The sequence below is a fragment of the Odocoileus virginianus genome, chromosome 3 (assembly GCF_023699985.2).
Source record: "Odocoileus virginianus isolate 20LAN1187 ecotype Illinois chromosome 3, Ovbor_1.2, whole genome shotgun sequence".
In the NCBI taxonomy this organism is placed as follows: Eukaryota; Metazoa; Chordata; class Mammalia; order Artiodactyla; family Cervidae; genus Odocoileus; species Odocoileus virginianus.
The window spans coordinates 28,048,821-28,068,731 of record NC_069676.1 but is presented as its reverse complement, the minus strand read 5'-3'; the positions used below and the strand labels follow the sequence as shown (position 1 = coordinate 28,068,731).

Genomic DNA, 19,911 nt, shown 5'->3' with positions numbered 1-19,911 from the left:
TAGAAAAATATATATTGGAAAAGATAAAGGATTCCAATAAAATTTACTAAGAACTAAACTATGTAGCCCAATGCTGTTGTGAGTGCAGTAAATGTCAGTAAATATTTCCAGAATGAATAAATGACCCAGTGAATAGTAACATTTGTAGACCAGTAGTTTCACAGCAGGTGAGACCTGGGTTCCAATCCTGCTTGACCCCTTACCTTTTGAGAAAATATGCACAGGTGATTTTGCCTTTTCTGAGCCCCAGATTCCTCATATGTAGAATGTGGATAATGAACATATCTCACAGTACTGTGAAAATTAAGTAAGATTAAATAAGAGCCCAGCACAGACAAGGCATTAAATAAAGTTTATTGTTGTTATAAACCATATGAAAAATGCCATATGTGGTAGGTTAAAATTGTCAAAAGCTAGTATGACTCAATCACATCACAAAATGATTTTGTTATTTCACACACACAAAGTGATAACTTAGCCACAACCTGAGGATCTTGGGAACGTTTTTTAAGGAAAATAACACTTGAGCTGAGGCTTGAAGGAGAAGTAGGGGTTGGCCTGTTGAGAAGTGGGAAGGGCATTTCTTAATAATAGAGCTATCCCCTGGTAAAAGTAGGGTTTCCCTCATAGCTCAGTTGGTAAAGAATCCGCCTGCAATGCAGGAGATTCAGGTTCGATTCCTGGGTCGGGAAGATCCCTAGAGAAGGAAGTGGCAACCTGCTCAAGTATTCTTGCCTGGAAAATCCCATGGACAGAGGAGTCTGGCTGGCTGTGGTCCACAGGGTTGCAAGAATCCAACATGACTTAGTGTCTAAACCACCACCACCTGGTAAAAGTATAACCAAGTCTAAGGTAGACTGTTTGAATGGTATTGTTTGGCCAGGTTGGGCCTTAATGGCTTTTATAAACCCTGTGTGCACTGTAATCAGAGTAATAATCTATTAACCTAGGACTATATTATCCTTATCAAAAGAAAAGTTGGAGCATAATACTTCAATATATACATATTTAGTCATGTTTTTTTACATATACTGCTATAAATCCAATAAAAATTAGAAAAGATAGATTTCTTTCTTTTTCATTATTATTTTCAATCTTTTAAATATATTTTTAATCTTTTTTAATATTTGTTTTTCTGAATCACAATTAATTATCTTGCTCAACTCCCCACATGTCTGTAACCCACTTTGAAGACCACTGGCCTATGAAAATCCATTGAATGTGAACAAAAGTTTTCCTCCTGCTTCCCAACCATGTTTTGTGAGAATTTATGGTTTGCATTTTCTGCATCTGCATGATCTCATGACTCCAATCTAGAAAAGTAACCTATTTTCCCCCAGCTGACTGTATCTGTCGGGGATGTGCTTCCTCAGAGCAGAAGCAAAACCACTCAGGGAGTGCACACCTTGAACCTGGTCTAGCCTTTCCCACAGATAAAGCCCTGCAGGAGATGAATTCATGAACCAAAACTGCAAAATAGAAGAAATGAACAGCTCCAAGTGAGAGACACAAAAACAGAACTAAATCCCAAGAAGCTCAAGTACAAGCATGATTGAATGGAAAGTCCAAATTAAAATGTCTAAAACAGGTGAAGGCATAAGAGAAGATCATGAACCAACAAATAGCAAAGCAGGCAGGATTGAAAAGGAACCAAATATGAAATGAAAAATCTAATTAACTCCGTAGATTAAGAGCCCGTTTTTGCTCATACCTAGTTACTCAGTCATGTCCAACTCTGAGACCCTATGGGCTGTAGCCTGCCAGGCTCCTCTGTCCATGGGCATGATCACTGATCTGAGGAATGCCACTGATGTTCCAGCTGTAGTCAAAAACAGAAATCATCTTTCATATGACACAGAGGCCCCAGCCCACCTTTATAGTTCAGGCTCTCCTATGTGATTGCTCAGCTTTATTTTCCTCAGGCACAACCTCACCTTCCTTTCTGTTTTCCTAATGCCATGCTTCCAGCTTCCACAAGCCTTTGAGCACACTAGGTTTTGAACAGCATGCTGTGCTTTGCATCTGAAATATCCCACTCCCTCTATTCTGTTAGCTCATTCAACTCTCAGCTCAAGGGTCACTTTCCCAGGGAAGCTTTGTTAATACTTCACAGGTTAATGGCTTCCCTGGCAGCTCAGCTGGTAAAGAATCCACCTGCAACACAAGAGACCACAGTTCAATTCCTGGTTGGGAAGATTCCCTGGAGAAGGAATAGACTACCCACTCCAGTATTCTTGGGCTTCCATTGTGGCTCAGCTGGTAAAGAATCTGCCTGCAATTCAGGAGACCTGGGTTTGATCCCTGAGTTGGGAAGATTCCCTGGAGAAGGAATAGACTACCCACTCCAGTATTCTTGGGCTTCCATTGTGGCTCAGCTGGTAAAGAATCTGCCTGCAATTCAGGAGACCTGGGTTTGATCCCTGAGTTGGGAAGATCCCCTGGAGAAGGGAAAAGCTACCCACTCCAGTGTTCTGGCCTGGAGAATTCCATGGACTGTATAATCCATGGGGTTGTAAAGAGTCAGACATGACTGAGCATACATATACATAAATGGGGTGATTTGTTACTAATGCTTAGAGAAACAGATTCCTTCCCTTCAGGGTACTTATCTCAGCTTGTAATCTCACATCCATCCCTGTGATTATTTGAACACTATCCGTCTTCCCCACTAGACTGTAAGTCCTGGGAAGACAAGATCATGTTTGTGTGATTACCCATTGTGCCGGGGGTTGTACTTAATGCCTGGTAAATAAATATCTTTTTTTATGAGTAGCTATTCTAGAAACATAAGAGACTTAAAATTTGATATTAGAATAGCTCAAATGGTGGTTGTTTTCCAGTTTCTATTGTCCCCTGGTTTTATCTTTTTTATCCATATTATCAGAAATTAGATTTCTTCTGTCTAATATTGCTGAAGCCAAATCACATCGTTTCCTTACACAGATTCTTTACCATTTTAAACAGGCCCTTGTCAGAAGCCTTCAGCTTTCCATGCAGGTCCTCAGATTTCTTGTAAGATAGTCTATAAAGCCCTGTGAAATGATAGCAGATGTCTGTTTTAATCTCTGAATGGTGCAGTTTCCACCAGAACCAGAGCAGACTCATCCTAGGAAGGGTGGCACGCAGAGAAGGATGTGTGCTGCAGCGGGCTCCTCCGAAGCATACCTGATTTTTATTTTTCAGGTGATCATGAACCTTCTTAGATTTGTTTACTGGCTGACTTTTTAAAAATAGTGTTCCTTCAGTAACCTTCCTGTGGTTCATTTGGTGAAATCGTGAGCAAGTGCTGGGGAGGAGGTACGTGGAGGACTGAGGACCGCAGAGCCTCTTTGAGCTGGTAGTTTGGTTCCCAAAGGACAGAACACTGAAGCCCACTCACTGCAGTGAAAAGGTATTGATTTTTCTCCCTCCCTGTTCTCAGCTGCACCTCTGAAGTCGGAATGATGCGCAGCATCTTTCCTGCTAAAGAGAGGAGAAACTGTCACGAACTTGGTCACCCTAGTCGGACATCTCAAACCAAATGAGATGGAATAGGAAAAGAGCTTTCCAAGCTCTTGGAAACCTCCCGACTTAATTTAGTACCCTAAATTTTGTGACCAGGAGGTTCCTTCCAGTTCATAACAAACCTTGATAGACAGTGGGAAGAAATGTGGTGGGTTTTTTCTTCCCTTTAATATTTTGAAAAGAAAATAAAAGGATCAAATCAGTGAAACGAATACAGCTTTGTGCAGTGATCTTGGAAGGTTAGCACAGTGGTCTTGTCCAAGTTTTCAACAAGATTCTCCGTTCCTGTTATAATTGGCTGCTGGCTAGGTTTGGACCTAACTAGAATGCCAGCGTTCGATTTCACCGTGTCCTCGGTGGAGATATGTCACCGTTTATGCTCGCCTTAGTGACAATTTTCTAAAATGGAAACTCGTGGGAAATCATTACAGTGTTTATACGTCTCTCTTGTCGGACAGCGTTATCCTGTGATATTTTACCAGTGTTTTCCACTGCATGATGGCATCTAGTGAAGGTTAAGGCAGCACGGGTCCTTCTGTAATTTTGTGACTGCATTTTACTTACTGAAGAAGAAAAGATAACTGACAATTAAGTGTTTGGGATGTCACAGAAAGAACATGTGCAACTAATCAATGCTATCCTTTGGGAACGTGATTTTATAAAGCTGATAAGGTAGAAAAATCGGGATTTTGTGATTTGTGTTACATGATGATAATTGCACCTTTTCAATAAAAGAGACATTTCTCCTGGAGTAAACACTGAGCTGGCAGAGGATGCTGGTACCAGTGCTATTGTTTTTCTGCCCCCTTTAGGCAATTTTTGGGTAAATACTTTCATAGAGACTTTTTTTTCCCATTCTTTTAGAGTGATATTTTGGTCTATAATAAGGAAAGTCATTTATTCTTCTGTGACTGAGTAACATGGTTGTAAAAAATTTTTATTTTTTGCTTCTTACAAGGTACACCCAATCGCCTGTGTTCATGTTTATCAGAGTTGGATATCGTCTTAGCAAAGTCTGTTACATGATCTATCACACGCTTGTTAAAATTCTTTGATTTAGCCCCATTTCCTTTGTGCATCTTAATAACAACCTGGTTTTTAATCTATGTACTTCCTTCGTGGAAAATTGGATGAAACTTTCTTTACTGTGGTTTTCAGTTAATTTGGTAGCATCTCTGGTCTGCATGTGTATGAAAGAGCAAGTAACAGACATTCAGAACCCAGATATTTAGAAGCTCTTAGGAGCCTACTCTTCCCATACATGCACTGCTTCTCCTAGTTTTATGGCCCAGGTTTCAGCTAGAGATAGATTCCTTCTCTGCTGGTTTAGACAGTAGTTTCTTCTTGTTCCAGCAGCTTTGGAAACTTCCACCCTCCTTAGCAGAATGGTTAGTTAACCTAAAGGCCACATGATCTCCTTGGTCCTCCAACACCTCCTTCCACGCTTGGTACCCACTGTTGAGTAACCTCTTCATATGGAAACCATTCTGAACCTTTTAGTCATTTTCACTGCTTGCCTCTAGCTTGTCTGAGTTTATTTTTATTTCTCTTTCCTTAGGGGTTAAATAGTAGTGCATTCAGTGGAGGGAGAGGGCTGCTCAGCTCATTTTAGACCTTTGTGGAAATAGCACTTTCTTGCTGACCCACCACTTGCAACCAGCAGGGCTTATGACCTATTATCCAGCTTGCCTTGGGGGCTTCATTCGTCCTCTTACAGTAGTTGACTTGGTACTTTAACCTGTACAATTTAATGGGATTATTTCTAACTTTTTCTCCAATGTGTTACTTTCATTTTGAATTCTGATGTTTTACTGCATAAATTAGCTACCAAACCATGCCACCCTCCTTAACAAAATGGTAGATCTAACTCACCATCTCAACTTGCATCTGGTGTCAGGACTCTACTTTCCGAGTTATTAATCCGTTAGAAAGCACTCAGCCCAGGACTCAATACTGTCCAGCAATTCAAATTCCCCCTCTCATAACAGGTGTGGCATACTATCATATACTTTGTAGAAATAGAGTTTAAACCTTTCCCTCCTTTTTGGCTAATTTAGGAAAGCTTCAGCACCATGGCTTGTTGAATTCTAGAGTTATGTACAGAAGATGTAGATGCCATAAATATGAACTGCTTTCTAAATCCAGCACAGCAATAGATTTCGGTCTTTCAAAAAAAAATCCTTTACCAGGGTTGCCTCACTGCCAGACCCACAGCCTAGAGCTGAAAGCACTCATGAATTCCAATATCAAGGCGGCACACACTCCAGCAGGGTTCTAATTGACAAAGAGGTGGAAAACTGAAACAAGAAGGCTAGGCTAGCGTGTCCTTCGGGCGGCTGGCCTTCAGCACAGGCTCAGCAGTGCTTCAGGCTCCAGGCCAAATGAAGAATGTGCCCAGCAGTGCTGCTCCACACCCGAGCTGAGAGGAGGCATCCTTGGTGCGGCTGTCAGAGGGCTGTTGGACCCCCTACCACTGGCAGCGCAATTATATATGTGTGTGTATGTTTCAGCAAGCAAGATTCTCAGCTTTCATCATTTTCAAGGGGATCCACGAATCGCAGAGGACTAAGAAGTTTTACTAAACAGACAATAATCCAAACCTCCAAAACCAATCAAATAGATTGTTGAGAATTGATACAGCAAAAAAAAAAAAACCTCAAAGAAAAGAGAATTAACATTTATCGAATGCTAATTATGCCAGATACTCTTGAAGACATCACCTAATCCTTACAATGACCTTTAGGGTAAGCAGATGAGATGCTCAAACCCAGGTGTTGGTCTAAATCTACATATTCCAGCTACACAACTTACCTCTGTAAAGAATGAAAATAACCATTGAAGATCAATCAAAAATAAAGATAAGCAAGCTAAAAAAACAGGGAAATGTGATTTGATATTTAAAATATAATTTTTATATATATAATAGAAAGTGAAAGTGAAGTCGCTAAGTTGTGTCCGACTCTTTGTGACCCCATGGACTGTAGCCCACCAGGCTCCTCCATCCATGGGATATATATATTAATTAAGAGCTTATCTGGTGAACAGTTCTGATGATTTAGACCAGACTGGGGTCCCAAGCATGTGGAATGGCCCAGGATGCAGCATCAAGAAGGAGTGGTTCCTCTTGAGCAGCAGCTTTTTGAGAAACTGAGGAAGATTTAAGTGAAATAGGTCATGAGGCCCTTCTTTACTGTTGGGTCTCTCATGGAATGAGGTCATGTGTTTCTGAGCCAAAAGATTTGGTTGAACTCAGTTTCCCTTCTGCATCTCTGTACTAAATGATGACAGTCATTTCACTTATATGTATTTTATTAAATTAGTTAAGTTCTACTCTATTCTATCTCTGGACTTAAGTATTATTTTCTTTTTTTTTTTTTTTAGACTTAAGTATTATTTTCTTACAAGACTTCTTAGCAGAGTTTAGGGACTACTCCCTCCACATAACTGAATGCTTAACTAACTGCCCAGTGCTGCTTTCTTACAACTGTAAATCCTGAAATCCACATTGGTCGTTGTTTTATGGAAAATATTATTTGAGGCTATTCAGCTTCCCTGCTGGGTCAGATGGTAAAAAATTTGCCTGCAATGTTGGAGACCTGAATTTGATCCCTGGGTCGGGAAGATCCCCTGGAGGAGGGCATGGCAACCCACTCCAGTATTCTTGCCTGGAGAATCCCATGGGCAGAGGGGCCTGGTGGGCTACAGTCCATGGGGTCACAAAGAGTCAGACTCAGCTGAACGACTAAGCACAGCACAGTGAACATTTAAATAAAATGCTCACAAATTTCTAGTCTTCTCTATTCTTTTTCCCCCAGTATATCTGACCTAAAACAGTGTGACCATCTATTTGGAGTACTCTGTTCAGGGAGGGTGAGCAGGATTAATTCCTGTCTTGGTGTTGCAGTGTAAACAGCTTTTTGCCTGTCTTTTGTCATTAATGATCATGCTGTAGATGTACCCAGTGCATTGTAAGCCAATCTGTCAAGGCCAATAAACAATTCACCTTGTTAAAATTCCCTAAATCTTGCATTAATAAAACGAAAGTAACCCCCTGAACACTCAGGAGATGTCTTCCTGCATGCTACAGTGATGGATGACGTGTCTAAAGATCCTGGAAATTAAGTAGTTCAGGTCATTAAAAGTGTCCCACACTTGTTATTGATTTAATTTATTTTAAAAGGTGGGGGTTGAGATAAGAACGGTTACCCCCTCCCCTGTTGTTGTTGTTTTTTTTAAATCTGAAAGCTACCACTTGTTCATGTAATTAAAACTTTCAGCAGGGTGAACAGCTCCATGTTTGTTACAACATGAAGCTTTATTATTCAAATAAGTATATCATCTTCTTAAACAGATAATCTACAAACAAGTAGATAATCATTGCATCTTGTATTATGGCAGAAATTCCTTAGAACCGCACATGTATCATGATTCCTGAAATCTTTCATTTCTGGGCACTGAAATAATGACCTTCTGGGTACCTCCCAAAATGTCCTCAGTTAGATAAAAATTTAGATGAAGGCCAAATGAATTGAAGGAAACTAACAGAAATAGTAATAGAAGTATGCCTCTGAATAAAGGACTTGTTTTTTATTTTCCTCTCCACTTTGCCAATTTTTCATTTTTCTACTTTATAATCAAGAAAAGAGTGAACATTTGAGAAAGATGAATGGATGGATGAGCGGGTGGGGGAATGGATGGATGCAAAAGTATTCAGAGGGTGCAGACCCTGTGTCACTATATTGTAAGGCAAGTTTAAGATATATGTGTTTGTGTTTACTTGTTGATCACCAGTTTTCTACACCAGTCCACTCCACTGGATATTCATTGCCATATCCCGGTGCCTAACATAATAGGTGCTCAGTAAGTATTTGTTTAATGAATAAAGTATTACCCCCAATACCTTTTTTCTCTCTCTTCTTCATTGCTTAAGCTTCAGGCAGTACAGTGGGCTGTGTAAGGAATAGTAATAGAGCCCCAGATAAGGTTGGTTCTTCAGCTGATGACTCCCCAGGGACCAAGCAGCAGGAGCGTTGAGCGCTAGAATCAAGCAGCGATCGGTCTGCTGGCACCGGTGACCTCTGTGGTAGCTCATTCCATTTATGTGTCCTGAACTGGGTAACAGAATTCCGAAACATGGTGAGAAATGGGGCAGCTCCAGATATAAATCATAACTAAATACAATACATTATGTAGAATTATGTGTATACAAGATACATGCAGTTTGATCTTACTTTTGTCATTTGTTATATACCTTTTGCATCATCTTGCATAGCTATTCCTGATCAGTTGTGTGAGTGACATTTCACCATCAATTCTCATTGTTTTTTAAATAGTGTATGTATTAGGGTGAAAAAAAAAAAAAGCCATGGTAAATTGCAAAAAATGACCCTTAAAATAGTTATATTAATTTTAGAAATTATTGCACAGTGTTTGATGCTTTTCCCATGGTCTTTTTTTTTTTTTTTTTTAAAGCGGGGGAGGGAGGTGCAATCATTTCTTTGGCAGACCCTTTCAAAAATAAATATATATGAAAATGCACTCTTACAGTTCTCTATTCGATCCCTCCTGGAAATTGCATAATTTGGGTATCTGAGAACTGACATAGTTATGCCATTATGGCAGCTATTTAGCAGAGCTCCCTAAATGGAAGAACTCTATAGATTTTTTTTTTCAGTATACACACTGATTTACACTTAGTGGTAAAATTGTTACTGACCCTTTAAGTGGAGCTGTCCAAATAGCAATAAATGTCAGTTGATCCTGTTGCTGAAATAGGTAATAGCTAAAAGATCTTGACTAAATCTTGCGGTTTAAAAAACCATATATAACATTTCCTGAACAATTGTGGTCTCTTATAAATACACACACACACACACACACACAGTCAAACCGTTTCATCACTAAATAAAGAAAACTTGATGAAACTGTCTTAGCAGTATTGTTGGTGTTCCTAGGTTTTCAAGTACTCTGGATTAGAACCTCCTTGAAGGCAGGGAACTGTGTCTACCTGGTACCCAGCTGTCTTGCCCCCTAGTCAGCATGTAAAGTATAGAAAATGCTCCGTAAATGCTGGTTGGGTGAAGGAATAGATAAAAGGAGCATTTGCTGGCACCGAATAGCATGTGTTTTGGCCTGAGTTCTTGGTGGGCGAAATAGGGACCACTCTCTTTTCACTTTTGAGTAATAACACTGGTAAGAATTTTGATGGATGGTTATGACTTTTCAGAATAGTTTATTTGATTGATTGTCTAGCAGACTTCACTTTCTAATTGTTTTCTACTTTCACAGGCTGTCATTCTGGAAAATGAAGAACTTCCTAAGCTGTTTCTTGATTTCCTAAATGTGCGACATTTGCCCTCTCTCCCAAAGACAGAGAGTTGTGGGTAAGAGTTGTTGTTGTTTACCTATTGGATTTGTACTTTAAGTTGCTTTGCAATCACTTATTGGCCTCACAAATAACCCTAATGATGCCAGAAGGGCCAGCCTGGGCACACCCATTCTTCTGGCTTGGGACAGCTCTCGCTCGCCCCCTGCTCGTAGTCAAAGGAATTGCTCTTGAGTCCTCATCTCCATATTGTGGCCAGGGGACCAGCTAACTCGGGTTTAGACGTGAAGAATTGACTTTTTTAATTATTCAGTTACATGGAATGATGTTACATGATGGGAATTATGACTCTCAATAGCCTGCTCAAGAACTGATGTGTTTATTTGTGGGTTTCCCTGGTGGCTCAGCTGGTAAAGAATCTGTCTGCAATACAGGAGACCCTAGCTTGATTCTGGGGTTGGGAAGCTCCCCTGGAGAAGGGATAGGCTACCCACTCCTGTATTTTTGAACCCCCCTGGTAGCTCAGATGATAAAGAAAATGCCTGAAATGCAAGAGACCTGGGTTCGATCCTTGGGTTGGGAAGATCCCCTGAAGGAGAGCATGGCAACCCGCTCCAGTATTCTTGCCTGGAGAATCCCCATGGACAGAGGAGCCTGGCCAGCTGCAGTCCGTGGGGTCACAGAGTCAGACACTTCTGAGCAGCTAAGCACAGTGCATGTTTATTTGTGGATACTTGGGCAAAGTCTGTGTCCCCTTGACACATTTGTTCATGTAAGTTTAAAGCTGTAAATGATCTTAAAATTTTTATGCAACTCCCTTCATTTTATAGTTGAGCAAACTGAGCCAGAGAAATAAAGCTCCTTCCCCAAATCTCCTGCCTTGTAGCTGGCAGAGCCCAGGTCTGTGTCATAAACTCTTTTCCTGCCTCCCTGCTGCCTCCCTCAAGAACTTCTGAATGCAGAGCTGCATATCCTAATCTCTCTGTACCACGAAACTAGACATTTGATATCAGCAGCAATCGAGAAAAGTTCTTCCGAAGAGTTAACTCTGAACCAAGCCACTCACTCAGCTCTGGGCATCTGTGGTGATCTGACCTCCAAAGGCCATCAGCAACACCCCTGACATATTAGATCTAGTCACACAGAACTCCATCATCACAGTCTCTCTGCAGATCCAAGTTGGGGAGAGTGTTGGATCCATTTGCTTGCTGTCTCCAGACCTGCCTGAAGGACCCACACTCGCTGCAAGAGTTAAGCTAACCACACCCAAAGGCATGTTAAACCCCAGCTGTCTGCTTGTTGAGAAGTCGCTAAGACCTTCACAGCCTCTCACTGGTAGCATCCACTCAAGGCCACTTTTCAGTCACCTCAGAACAAGAACCATATACCCCACTCGCCAAATCACATACATGGCCGGTGTGTTCCTGTTTCAACTTGGTGCGTTTGCTGGGATGTTGGGCTTCATATGTGGTTATGTATTTTTAAGAAGAAGTAGTGGGAATGAAGTGAGTGAAGTCTTTTCTCCATTATATAAGTCCAAAAGGAAAACTGTAGGATTTTTGAGTGATCTTCTTCAGGAAAACTGAAATACAAGAATATTAACATCTTAGGATTGATTAGGAGGCATCATCAGCCATGCTGTGACTCTGTGAAAATACCAGTCTCTTTCTCAAAATGTCTGCCAATTTAGAGCTCTGAGAATACTAGCTATATCTTCCTTTGTTAGCATAAACACTGACCCTGCTTTTGTTGTCTTTTTCCTTTCTTTTCAAAAAATTTTAGATCTTTTGATGAGACAGAATCTGAAGAGTCAAGGTAAGAACAAATACCAGTCAATCGGGAGTTACACAAACCGAGAATAGGACTGTGGTTTTGTTAAATGTTTCATTACCATCATCTGATTGTTTCAAGTCAAGATTTTCTTTAAAACCTCTGATAGAAAATTCATTTTAAAATGACAGATCTTTGATGGGAAGTTACGGAAGTGGCCAGTTCTATTTAAGGGTGAAGGGAATAAAACCCTACATTGTTTCATGCATGAAATAAGAATACTATTTCATCAGTAGTCGCACTACAAGATTTCAAAAAATAAAACACTTTGCATCAGTGATTTATTGTATATCTGCTTCCGATTCCACAAAGACATGAATGGAAGATGAGCGCGCTGCTGGTGATTTGCTCCTCCAGCTCTGCTTGCTATTATTCACCCACACACCGTTAGATACACAAACCTTGAGATGTCCCCGCACAGCAGTTTGATCCCCTCAAAGCTAGTTTGTAGTGTTTTCTGTTTACCGTCGTCCCCTGATGCTGACATGCCTGTTCTTGACCTTTCCAGCAAACTGTCCCACCAGCCGGTGCTGCTGTTCCTCAGGGATCCATACGTCTTGCCTGCAGCCAGCGGTAATCAAACCTGTCATCTGCTAACAGCTCTTTACTGATCTGACCCTGCAGCACATAAACCACGTTTTTAATACAGGTCTAACAGAGTGACATTGGTCCAGGGCTTAATAATCTGCCAATAAACCAGTGCTCTTGGTGTAAGAGACATTCAGAATTTTAATTGGGGCAGGCCTTTCAGGAGGAAATGTAATTTTTCTTTCTCTCTCTCCAGGCTGTTTTGAATTAGAGTGATAAGGGGGTAAAGGTATTAATTTGGGGGATGGTGTTATTTTGGACTATGCCAGTTTTTATCCGGATGCTAGGGTTTGAATCCAAGGCCCTTGTCTTTTTTTTTTTTTTTTAATGCTTCTTTCCCAAAACTGTGTATAAACATTGCATGTGTCTCCATTTCCATCTTAGATTACAGCATCTTTGACAGTCAAATATACCTTTTTAAAGTTTGTATGTTTGAGTATAAGGGATTAATTTAAGTGTAATGCCATATTTTAGCCCAAGTCCTTTCTTTGTGCCAAGAAATTTAAGTTATTCAGAGTCCCTCTCAAAGTGTTCTGATATTCAGCTCTTTGTGAGTGTATTCTCAGACATTGTCTCATTTAATTTCCTTAACCACCTTAGGAAATTGGCAGGGCAGCTATCATCATTGGATCTTGAGAAAAGTGGGTCTCAGGGAGGTCCCTGACTTGCCTGGTTTCACAGGTCTGGGGGATGGCTCTCTTTTTGCCTAATCTCTCCTGTGCTCTCTGCATATAGTGGATTTGCAGCCTTTGTTTCTGCGAGTAAGTAAATAGCATAGCAGCTAAATAGCAATAGATAGATTATCTGTGGACACCTTTCCTACATTCTGGCAATAAAACCTTATCCCCAGCAAGAGAGAAGGGACTATTCTCTTGTGCTCAAGTCAGCCACTTGCTCTCCATTTAAAGAAGTCTGGCTCAGACACAGCCCTGCTCTGTGGAGGGACAATTCTAGAAGAAAGCTGCCTTTTGTCATGTGACTGTATACACATATGGTCTTGTAATAGTCTTTTCCCTGTAAAATTCTTTCAGTGAGGAATAATTACCTTTCTTTAGCATTTGCTTCTAATGTACACCAAATATGCCTGGTGTGTTAGGTTGATATTATGTTAACAAGATGTTACATTTAACAAATATTCATTATGTAGCCTAATGTAGAGTAAATGGGCAGTAATTTATAAAGTAGTCTTTCTAGCACTCTCTCCAGGTATTGTTTCTGCTCAGATATTTTGTGCATTTGACTCAAATTCCTAGAAAAGTGTAGAGTAGAGTGATCACCGTGGACTAGAGTAGCCAGTTTGCTATCTAGAGGTGGGAAGATATTTTGTGGTCTTTGAACTCGATTCACCCAGGTTGTTAAGTAGCATGTGCTATGCACTTGGCTTGACCATGAAGAATGGCAGAACTTTCTGGGAAGGAGTATCAGGGGCCAAAGTCCAAAGCTGGAAAGAGTAAAAAGTATGGATTGTTGGTAGAATGTTGATGTAGTGGAATGACTTGCACCAAAAGGGAATTCCTGCTTGAGAGTAAGTGATAATCATGAATTTGATGTAAAGGATGGAAGTAGGTGTGAGAAAGCCAGTCACTAAATCTCCTTTCATGGAACTTTGGCTGGACCCGTGTCATAAATCAGATTCCTATTGTCTTAGAGGTATTATACTAGTGATGCATTCTTGCAGTTCTTTAGCATTTAATTTAAAGATAAATTTTACTTGTGTCACATATTCACATTGTATGGTTTCTTAGCAAAATGTTGAGGTTACTTTTCCAGAGGATACAGAATCTGGAAATACTTTCACACAGACACTGAGACCCATAAAGTCAGAGGAGTGTCTGTCTTTAAAATTTTGGCAGTTAAGCAGTGTCCTCTTCTAAAATGCTAAAAATGAAGCATTATTCCCTTCGCATGTGGTTTTGGGCCTTTGTTTAGGTTTTTCTGGGGAATTCCTGATAACTCTTGTCCAGGTCCCCAGGGCCAGCTGTGTGACTTACACTCTATGGGCTTTCTCAGCCCGCTTCCTTGACCTCTCAACTTGAGCCACTGGTGACCACGTTCCCTGTCTTCAGACACCACCTCCCCTTGGCTTCCCCACCTTTCTGCTCTTCTTCCTGGTTCTGGCAGCTCTCCTGAAGGCTCTCCTCGACTCTGTTGTTCTACTTTTACTTTCTTTGGAACAATCTCCTCCTTGCTGTGGCCTTGAAAACCTCGAGTGTACAGCTGAGTCACAGTGTTATTTTTCCATCTGAACCCTCTCTGTGAGCCCCAGACTTGCGCCATGGTTGACATGGCCCTCCATGGGCTGGCCCTGGCTCAGGTTCCTGCCGGGACGCCCTCACACACTCCGATCCCGCCACACTGCAGTTCTTCCTGGGTCCCGGATGTAGTGAATTCTCCCCTCAGGGTGCTTGCCGTTTCTTCTTTCTTGCCGGTTCTTCTTTCTCAAACCCGCTTCTCATTCTCACACATCGTTGGCCTTCTCCTCTTTCAGGTCTAACTCCAGGAAGCCTTTACTGATTCTCCTTTTGAGTAACCTCCAAGAGCCCTTCCACCCTGTTCACTATTTTTTTTTAATAAGTTTCACAATAAATGTTTCTAAAAATAAATGAAAACCAACAAAAATCACAATAAAACCTACCCTAAATCACATTCCTTCTCATCACCTCTCAGTGAGACGCAAAGGCAAGGGCAGTTTTCTGAGTAATTCAGGCAGTCATGAAATAATTAATTGCTTGTGTATTAAAGATATTTTTAAACACAGTTTGTTTGTTTGTCCACTTATCTCCCTGACTAACATGTAAGTTCCATGGCTTAGGCAAGCACTGTCACTTATATCCCCAGTAATTAGGCAGTGTTTGGTATGTCATAATAGCTGGTACTTACCCTGTGCCAAGTTCAGGTCCAAACACTTTGTTTCCTTCACCGATTCTTACAGTGACCTCCTCGGTAGGTATTGTTGTGAAAACCTTCTTCACTAGTCCCACCGAATCCGTCACCACCTTGCTCCCGAACTGCTGTCTGAATGTCAACCACAGACAACTTTTCAAAACAATTCATTTCTGTCTCACTTTGTTTAACGTCCCTCCATAGCATCTCCTTGTTTTTCAGATAAAGCCAGATTTCCTGACTTATCAGATTTATCAGATAAAGCAGGTCTCTGAACCCTCCACAGGGCACCCACCTGCCTCAGACTTCATAGCCTGTCATCTCCCTCTCCCCAGCTCTCTCCTCTAAGAGCCTCTCTATTCCCCTGATGAGGTCCAATGCCCTTGTAAGTGGTTTTATGTAGTGGGTCCTCTGTACAGGTTGAATTAATAAGTGAACATACCTAGGGATCTCTTGCTTTCCTCATATAATAACTACATTTATGTAAATCCTGGGTATAATTATGTGTAGATGTGGTAGATTGGTTCCCTGTTCAATTTATCCATTCATGTCTTACCTACGCTGATAACTAAAATGTGATACAACAGAAACTACGCCCCTGAATTTCCTTTGTGTCTCCTATAAAAATGGAGCTGATTTTTCAAGTTTGACAAAGGGGGCCTTTTGTCAGAGATTGGCCCTTTTACATTAGGAAGACAGGCTCCCATCCTCCTGCTCTCTAGAAACTAGCGTAATAGAACAAGCAGATTCAAGACACCTTGGGCTAAACGCTGCTGTAAACCATGATGGAAAAACTGCCGCAAAGTATTCCCAGTAGAAATCTTGGAATTCCTTCAAGTATATTGAGATTTTGTTAGAAATTGAATTGCCAGTGTAATCTATCTTCCTTGTGAGAAAACATTCAGATAAAGAGCTGGGGCCTGGCAGCATTAACCATTAGAACATCCCTTAAATCAATAAGCTACAAATCTGGCCGCGCATTCCTGCAGCTCGCAGTGGTACCCTCAAGTGACTCGAGGCCAAAGCAGCATGTCTGATGTCACGTCTGAAACAAGGGTGAACTGTATGGTGATACACACCTCTAAGTTATGCCTAGGCCTTACCTTGTGATGTTCTGCAAAATGCCTGTATGTTTCATTGATGTGCATAAGAAAATCAGTTTTCCTTTTGTTTTTCAGATTTTCCAAATGTGGTTATTGAAGGAGTTCTCCATGGGATATTTTACCCTCATCTACAGCCCAGGTAGAAATCCTCCATGGCTAGAAGAAGCTGAAGCAGGTTTCGAAGTCATAGTCAAGGAAATCAATACCTACCAAATTAACCTAAACTCTATGACATAACGGCTCTCTCACTAGTGGTAAAATTCACAGTCCCAGCTTAATTCAGAGCAGGGACATTTCCATTAGAATGGTGCTTTTAAAAATAGAAGCCGAATTGGGGCGGTGCTGAGGTTAAGGCCAAGTGTTTAAGAAGTAGAATGTAGCTGCCAATTTAGAAGCCCCGGGAAAAGAAGACTAAAGAAGATCTTTGGGACCTCCAAGTGTAGCAAAACACTTCCTCTCCACTTCAGTCACACCATTTGCTAATTGAAAATCTCACCCTGAATCATTGTGAGACTGATCAGCTTTGGTAGCTTTTTTTGTTCAGATTCTATGACACACTAATCTTTTCATCTTGAGATTTTTTTCTCAGCCAATGATAGATAACATTCTGAAATGCTGGCACCAGGAGAGTATTACAGAAACACACTGCTAAATGAGAGGAAGGAGCTGAACTGGACATGAAATTATACTGACCATACTAGGGCATTTTAAAAATCATGGCATTTTAATTTGCATTACAGTGGAGTTGCATCATATGCAGGGATTAGCTTTAAATGTCAGCACATAAGATAGAATGAGGGTCTCAAGATTATCCTTGAAAGCCCTTTAGAATGGTGCCATATTGGAAATCTCCATCCACCACAGCCAGTTTTTCCTCCAGTGTTGGAAGAGAGAACTGTTGAAGACCAATTAAATTTGTTGATGTTTGTTCAGGCACCATTTTGTAGAAGAAACACATGCCTTTAAACACTAGAATTATACTTAGCCTTGCAAGATGCTTGCCCTATAAAAGGTAAATGTGACCTGACGGTGACTGAGGGAACACCAGATTGATAACAAACACTCATCTTGGTCTACTCAAGGGCATCCATTCATTGAATAGGTGGTATAGTTGCCAGATTGATTGTTATCTTCCTTATTGCTTATCGTTTCCTTTTCACTGACCTCATATTTTGCATTAATATAAATTAAATGGGTTTATGATGCACCTCCACTGTACATCTTACAGACATTCAGATTTTGTCTAATAAAGGATAAAAGCATATATGCAGCCTGTGTATGTGTGCTGTGTTTGGGCATTTCCTTGAAAACTAGTTAATAGCTAGCCTATTTATGATTATTAGCTTAATAAGCTTCTGTGTAGGAGAAAAATATTTAAATTCAAAACTAATAAGTAGATGATGGTTTTTGACTAAGCTCTAAACATACAGGTTTAAAGCTTGCTGCAAATTCTTGATGATGTATTTATGCTAGATGTGTGACAACATGGGAAAGAAAGTAAGAACTGAATAACCAAGTGTCATCAACCAAAAATGACTGAAGAGTCAAGTGTTGGAGATTTTTTTAACATGTTTTTGTTATTAGCTATTTTGAGTTAAATAAAAATGAAGAACCCAATGTATTTGAATATGTCTTCTACTGCCAGAATCTTATAATGGAGACACAAACTGTGTCTTTTCTTTTTACTCACATGCACACACACAAACCTTCTCTCATATTCATATAAACATTTATTGCTTATCCAAGAAGGTAAGAGTTAAATTACCTCACCTATTAAGCCAGTAGCTATGCATTAAATAATTTATTTGCCAAGATAAGTAAGAATTAAAAAAAAAAATAAAGATCAACCGTCATTGGTGACATACTACTGAAGGAATCTTTTGTGAGAATTAAATCTTTTTTAGTGATGACTTTCATTTTTAATTTTAATTTAAATGTTTACCCTGCCTCTCATGTTTCATTTCAATTCCATTACAGGAAATAGAAACCACAACTACAGTAGGTGTTTTAAGCAGAATGGAATCATAAGAAGCAGTGCTTACAGAATCGTTTAGAAGGATGCAGGGAACAACCTCCTGTGGGCCTCTAGGCACAGTTTCCAGAATGCCCCAGCAATTTCTAGTACCCTCCTGCCAGGGGAACTATAACGTCTGTCTTAAGGAATTCAGGGAGCAGAGAGGCTGCTATGGAAGGTATTGAGGTCAAAAACAGCACATGTAGTTGTGATCCAGGGAGCAGCGCACTGATTCAGGAGGTATCTGTTACTGCCGTAGCTGCCCCATGGCAGCACCCAGGAAGCTGGTGACTGGGCATAAGAGCAAGTGTCCAGCTGTCACCACCTATACCGCCTCTCAACACCCATGGCCTAGCTTGTCAGCAGTCACAGCACAAAGCAGCAGGATGATGACATTCACCCACTTCCGTCTTCTTGTCTATAGCTCATGAAAGCACATGCAGTTGGCAGAACCTTCTTCTTGATCCCCAACTTCAAGGGAGTCTGGGAAGGAGTTGGAACTTCCTGGTCTCAGCAGCTCAGACATGGATGTTGGAAAGAGGATGGAATGTATTTCCACAGTCAAGATTTTAATAAAAACATATAAAAAGATAGATAAAAATCTTCTCCCATCCTGTCTCCTCGATTCCCAGGTCCCTTACTAGAGACACCACTGTACTTGATTTATGTGTGTACTTTCAGAAATTCTCATCCACCTGCAAGCAAATACTGTATGTTTAGTGTACATGTATTCTTCTGTTTCTCCATTTTTATAAGATGGATTTTTCATATCATGGATTCATAGCCAGTAAAGAAGTAAGGAGTACAGAGAAGAAAAGAGAATAAAGAAAAGGAAAAGAAGCCCTCTTACCACTTAAGCCAGGATATAGAGACAGCCCTCACACTCCCTCAATCCCCTGGTTCTTGGATCTGGTGCTTTGCTTGGAGCTGTTCTCAGAATGGATCCCCACCTGCCCATTGCTGTTTAACGAAGAGCCTTTCTCAGACCTGACCTCTGCCATCTGGCCAGTTTGCATATGGCAGCCCTGATATCCTTTCTCTTGGTGTCCTTCCTCCTCCTCCGCCTCTCCCCCATTTCAAGCAGCGGGCTGTGTATACAGTCCCAATAGCACTGTGACCATCCCCACATGGTAAATTCTTCAGTCATTTCACTTTGAAAAGTGGATAAGTCTTATGATCACAGTTTAGGAACAACAAACGGCTTTTATCTCATTTGTCAACTTGGTCAATTGATAATGGCTGTCTAAAGTGCTCAGGTAAGAATTCTGACTCATCAACCAGAGTGGATACTATCCAAAACAAGCAGAAAGTAACAAGTGTCAGCAAGCATGCAGAGACCTGGAAACCCTTATATGTTGCCAGTAGGAATGTAAAATGGTGCAAACTCTAGAAAATAGTATGGCAGTTCTTTAAAAAATTAAACTTAAAATTACCATATGATCTAGCAATTCCGTTTCTGGATATATACATCCCCCCAAAAAAGTGAAAGCTTTTCACTTTAACAATTTTTTCTACAACCAAGTTACAAATGAGTTTCACAGTAACCAAAAGATGGAAGCAACCCAAGTGTTCACTGATAGATGAATGGATAAAATGTGGTGTATACATACAGTGGATTATTCAGCCTTAAAAAGGCAGGAACTTCTGAAACCTGCTACAACATG

The 19,911-nt window shown here is 40.6% G+C and overlaps 1 protein-coding gene across 3 annotated transcripts in view; it reads left to right on the top strand.

Moving 5' to 3' along the window:
• SNX24 (sorting nexin 24) overlaps window positions 1–17,497 on the top strand; it is a 163,664-nt gene extending 146,167 nt beyond the window's left edge. For all 3 annotated transcript variants that reach the window (XM_020877553.2, XM_070465103.1, XM_020877563.2), the window contains exons 4-7: window positions 9,793–9,887; window positions 11,612–11,644; window positions 12,168–12,232; window positions 16,309–17,497. In XM_020877553.2, coding sequence (XP_020733212.1) covers window positions 9,793–9,887; window positions 11,612–11,644; window positions 12,168–12,232; window positions 16,309–16,376 — 261 coding nt within the window. In that variant the 3' untranslated portion in view covers window positions 16,377–17,497. The remainder of the gene's footprint in view (window positions 1–9,792; window positions 9,888–11,611; window positions 11,645–12,167; window positions 12,233–16,308) is intronic.
• The last annotated feature ends 2,414 nt before the right edge of the window (window positions 17,498–19,911 follow it).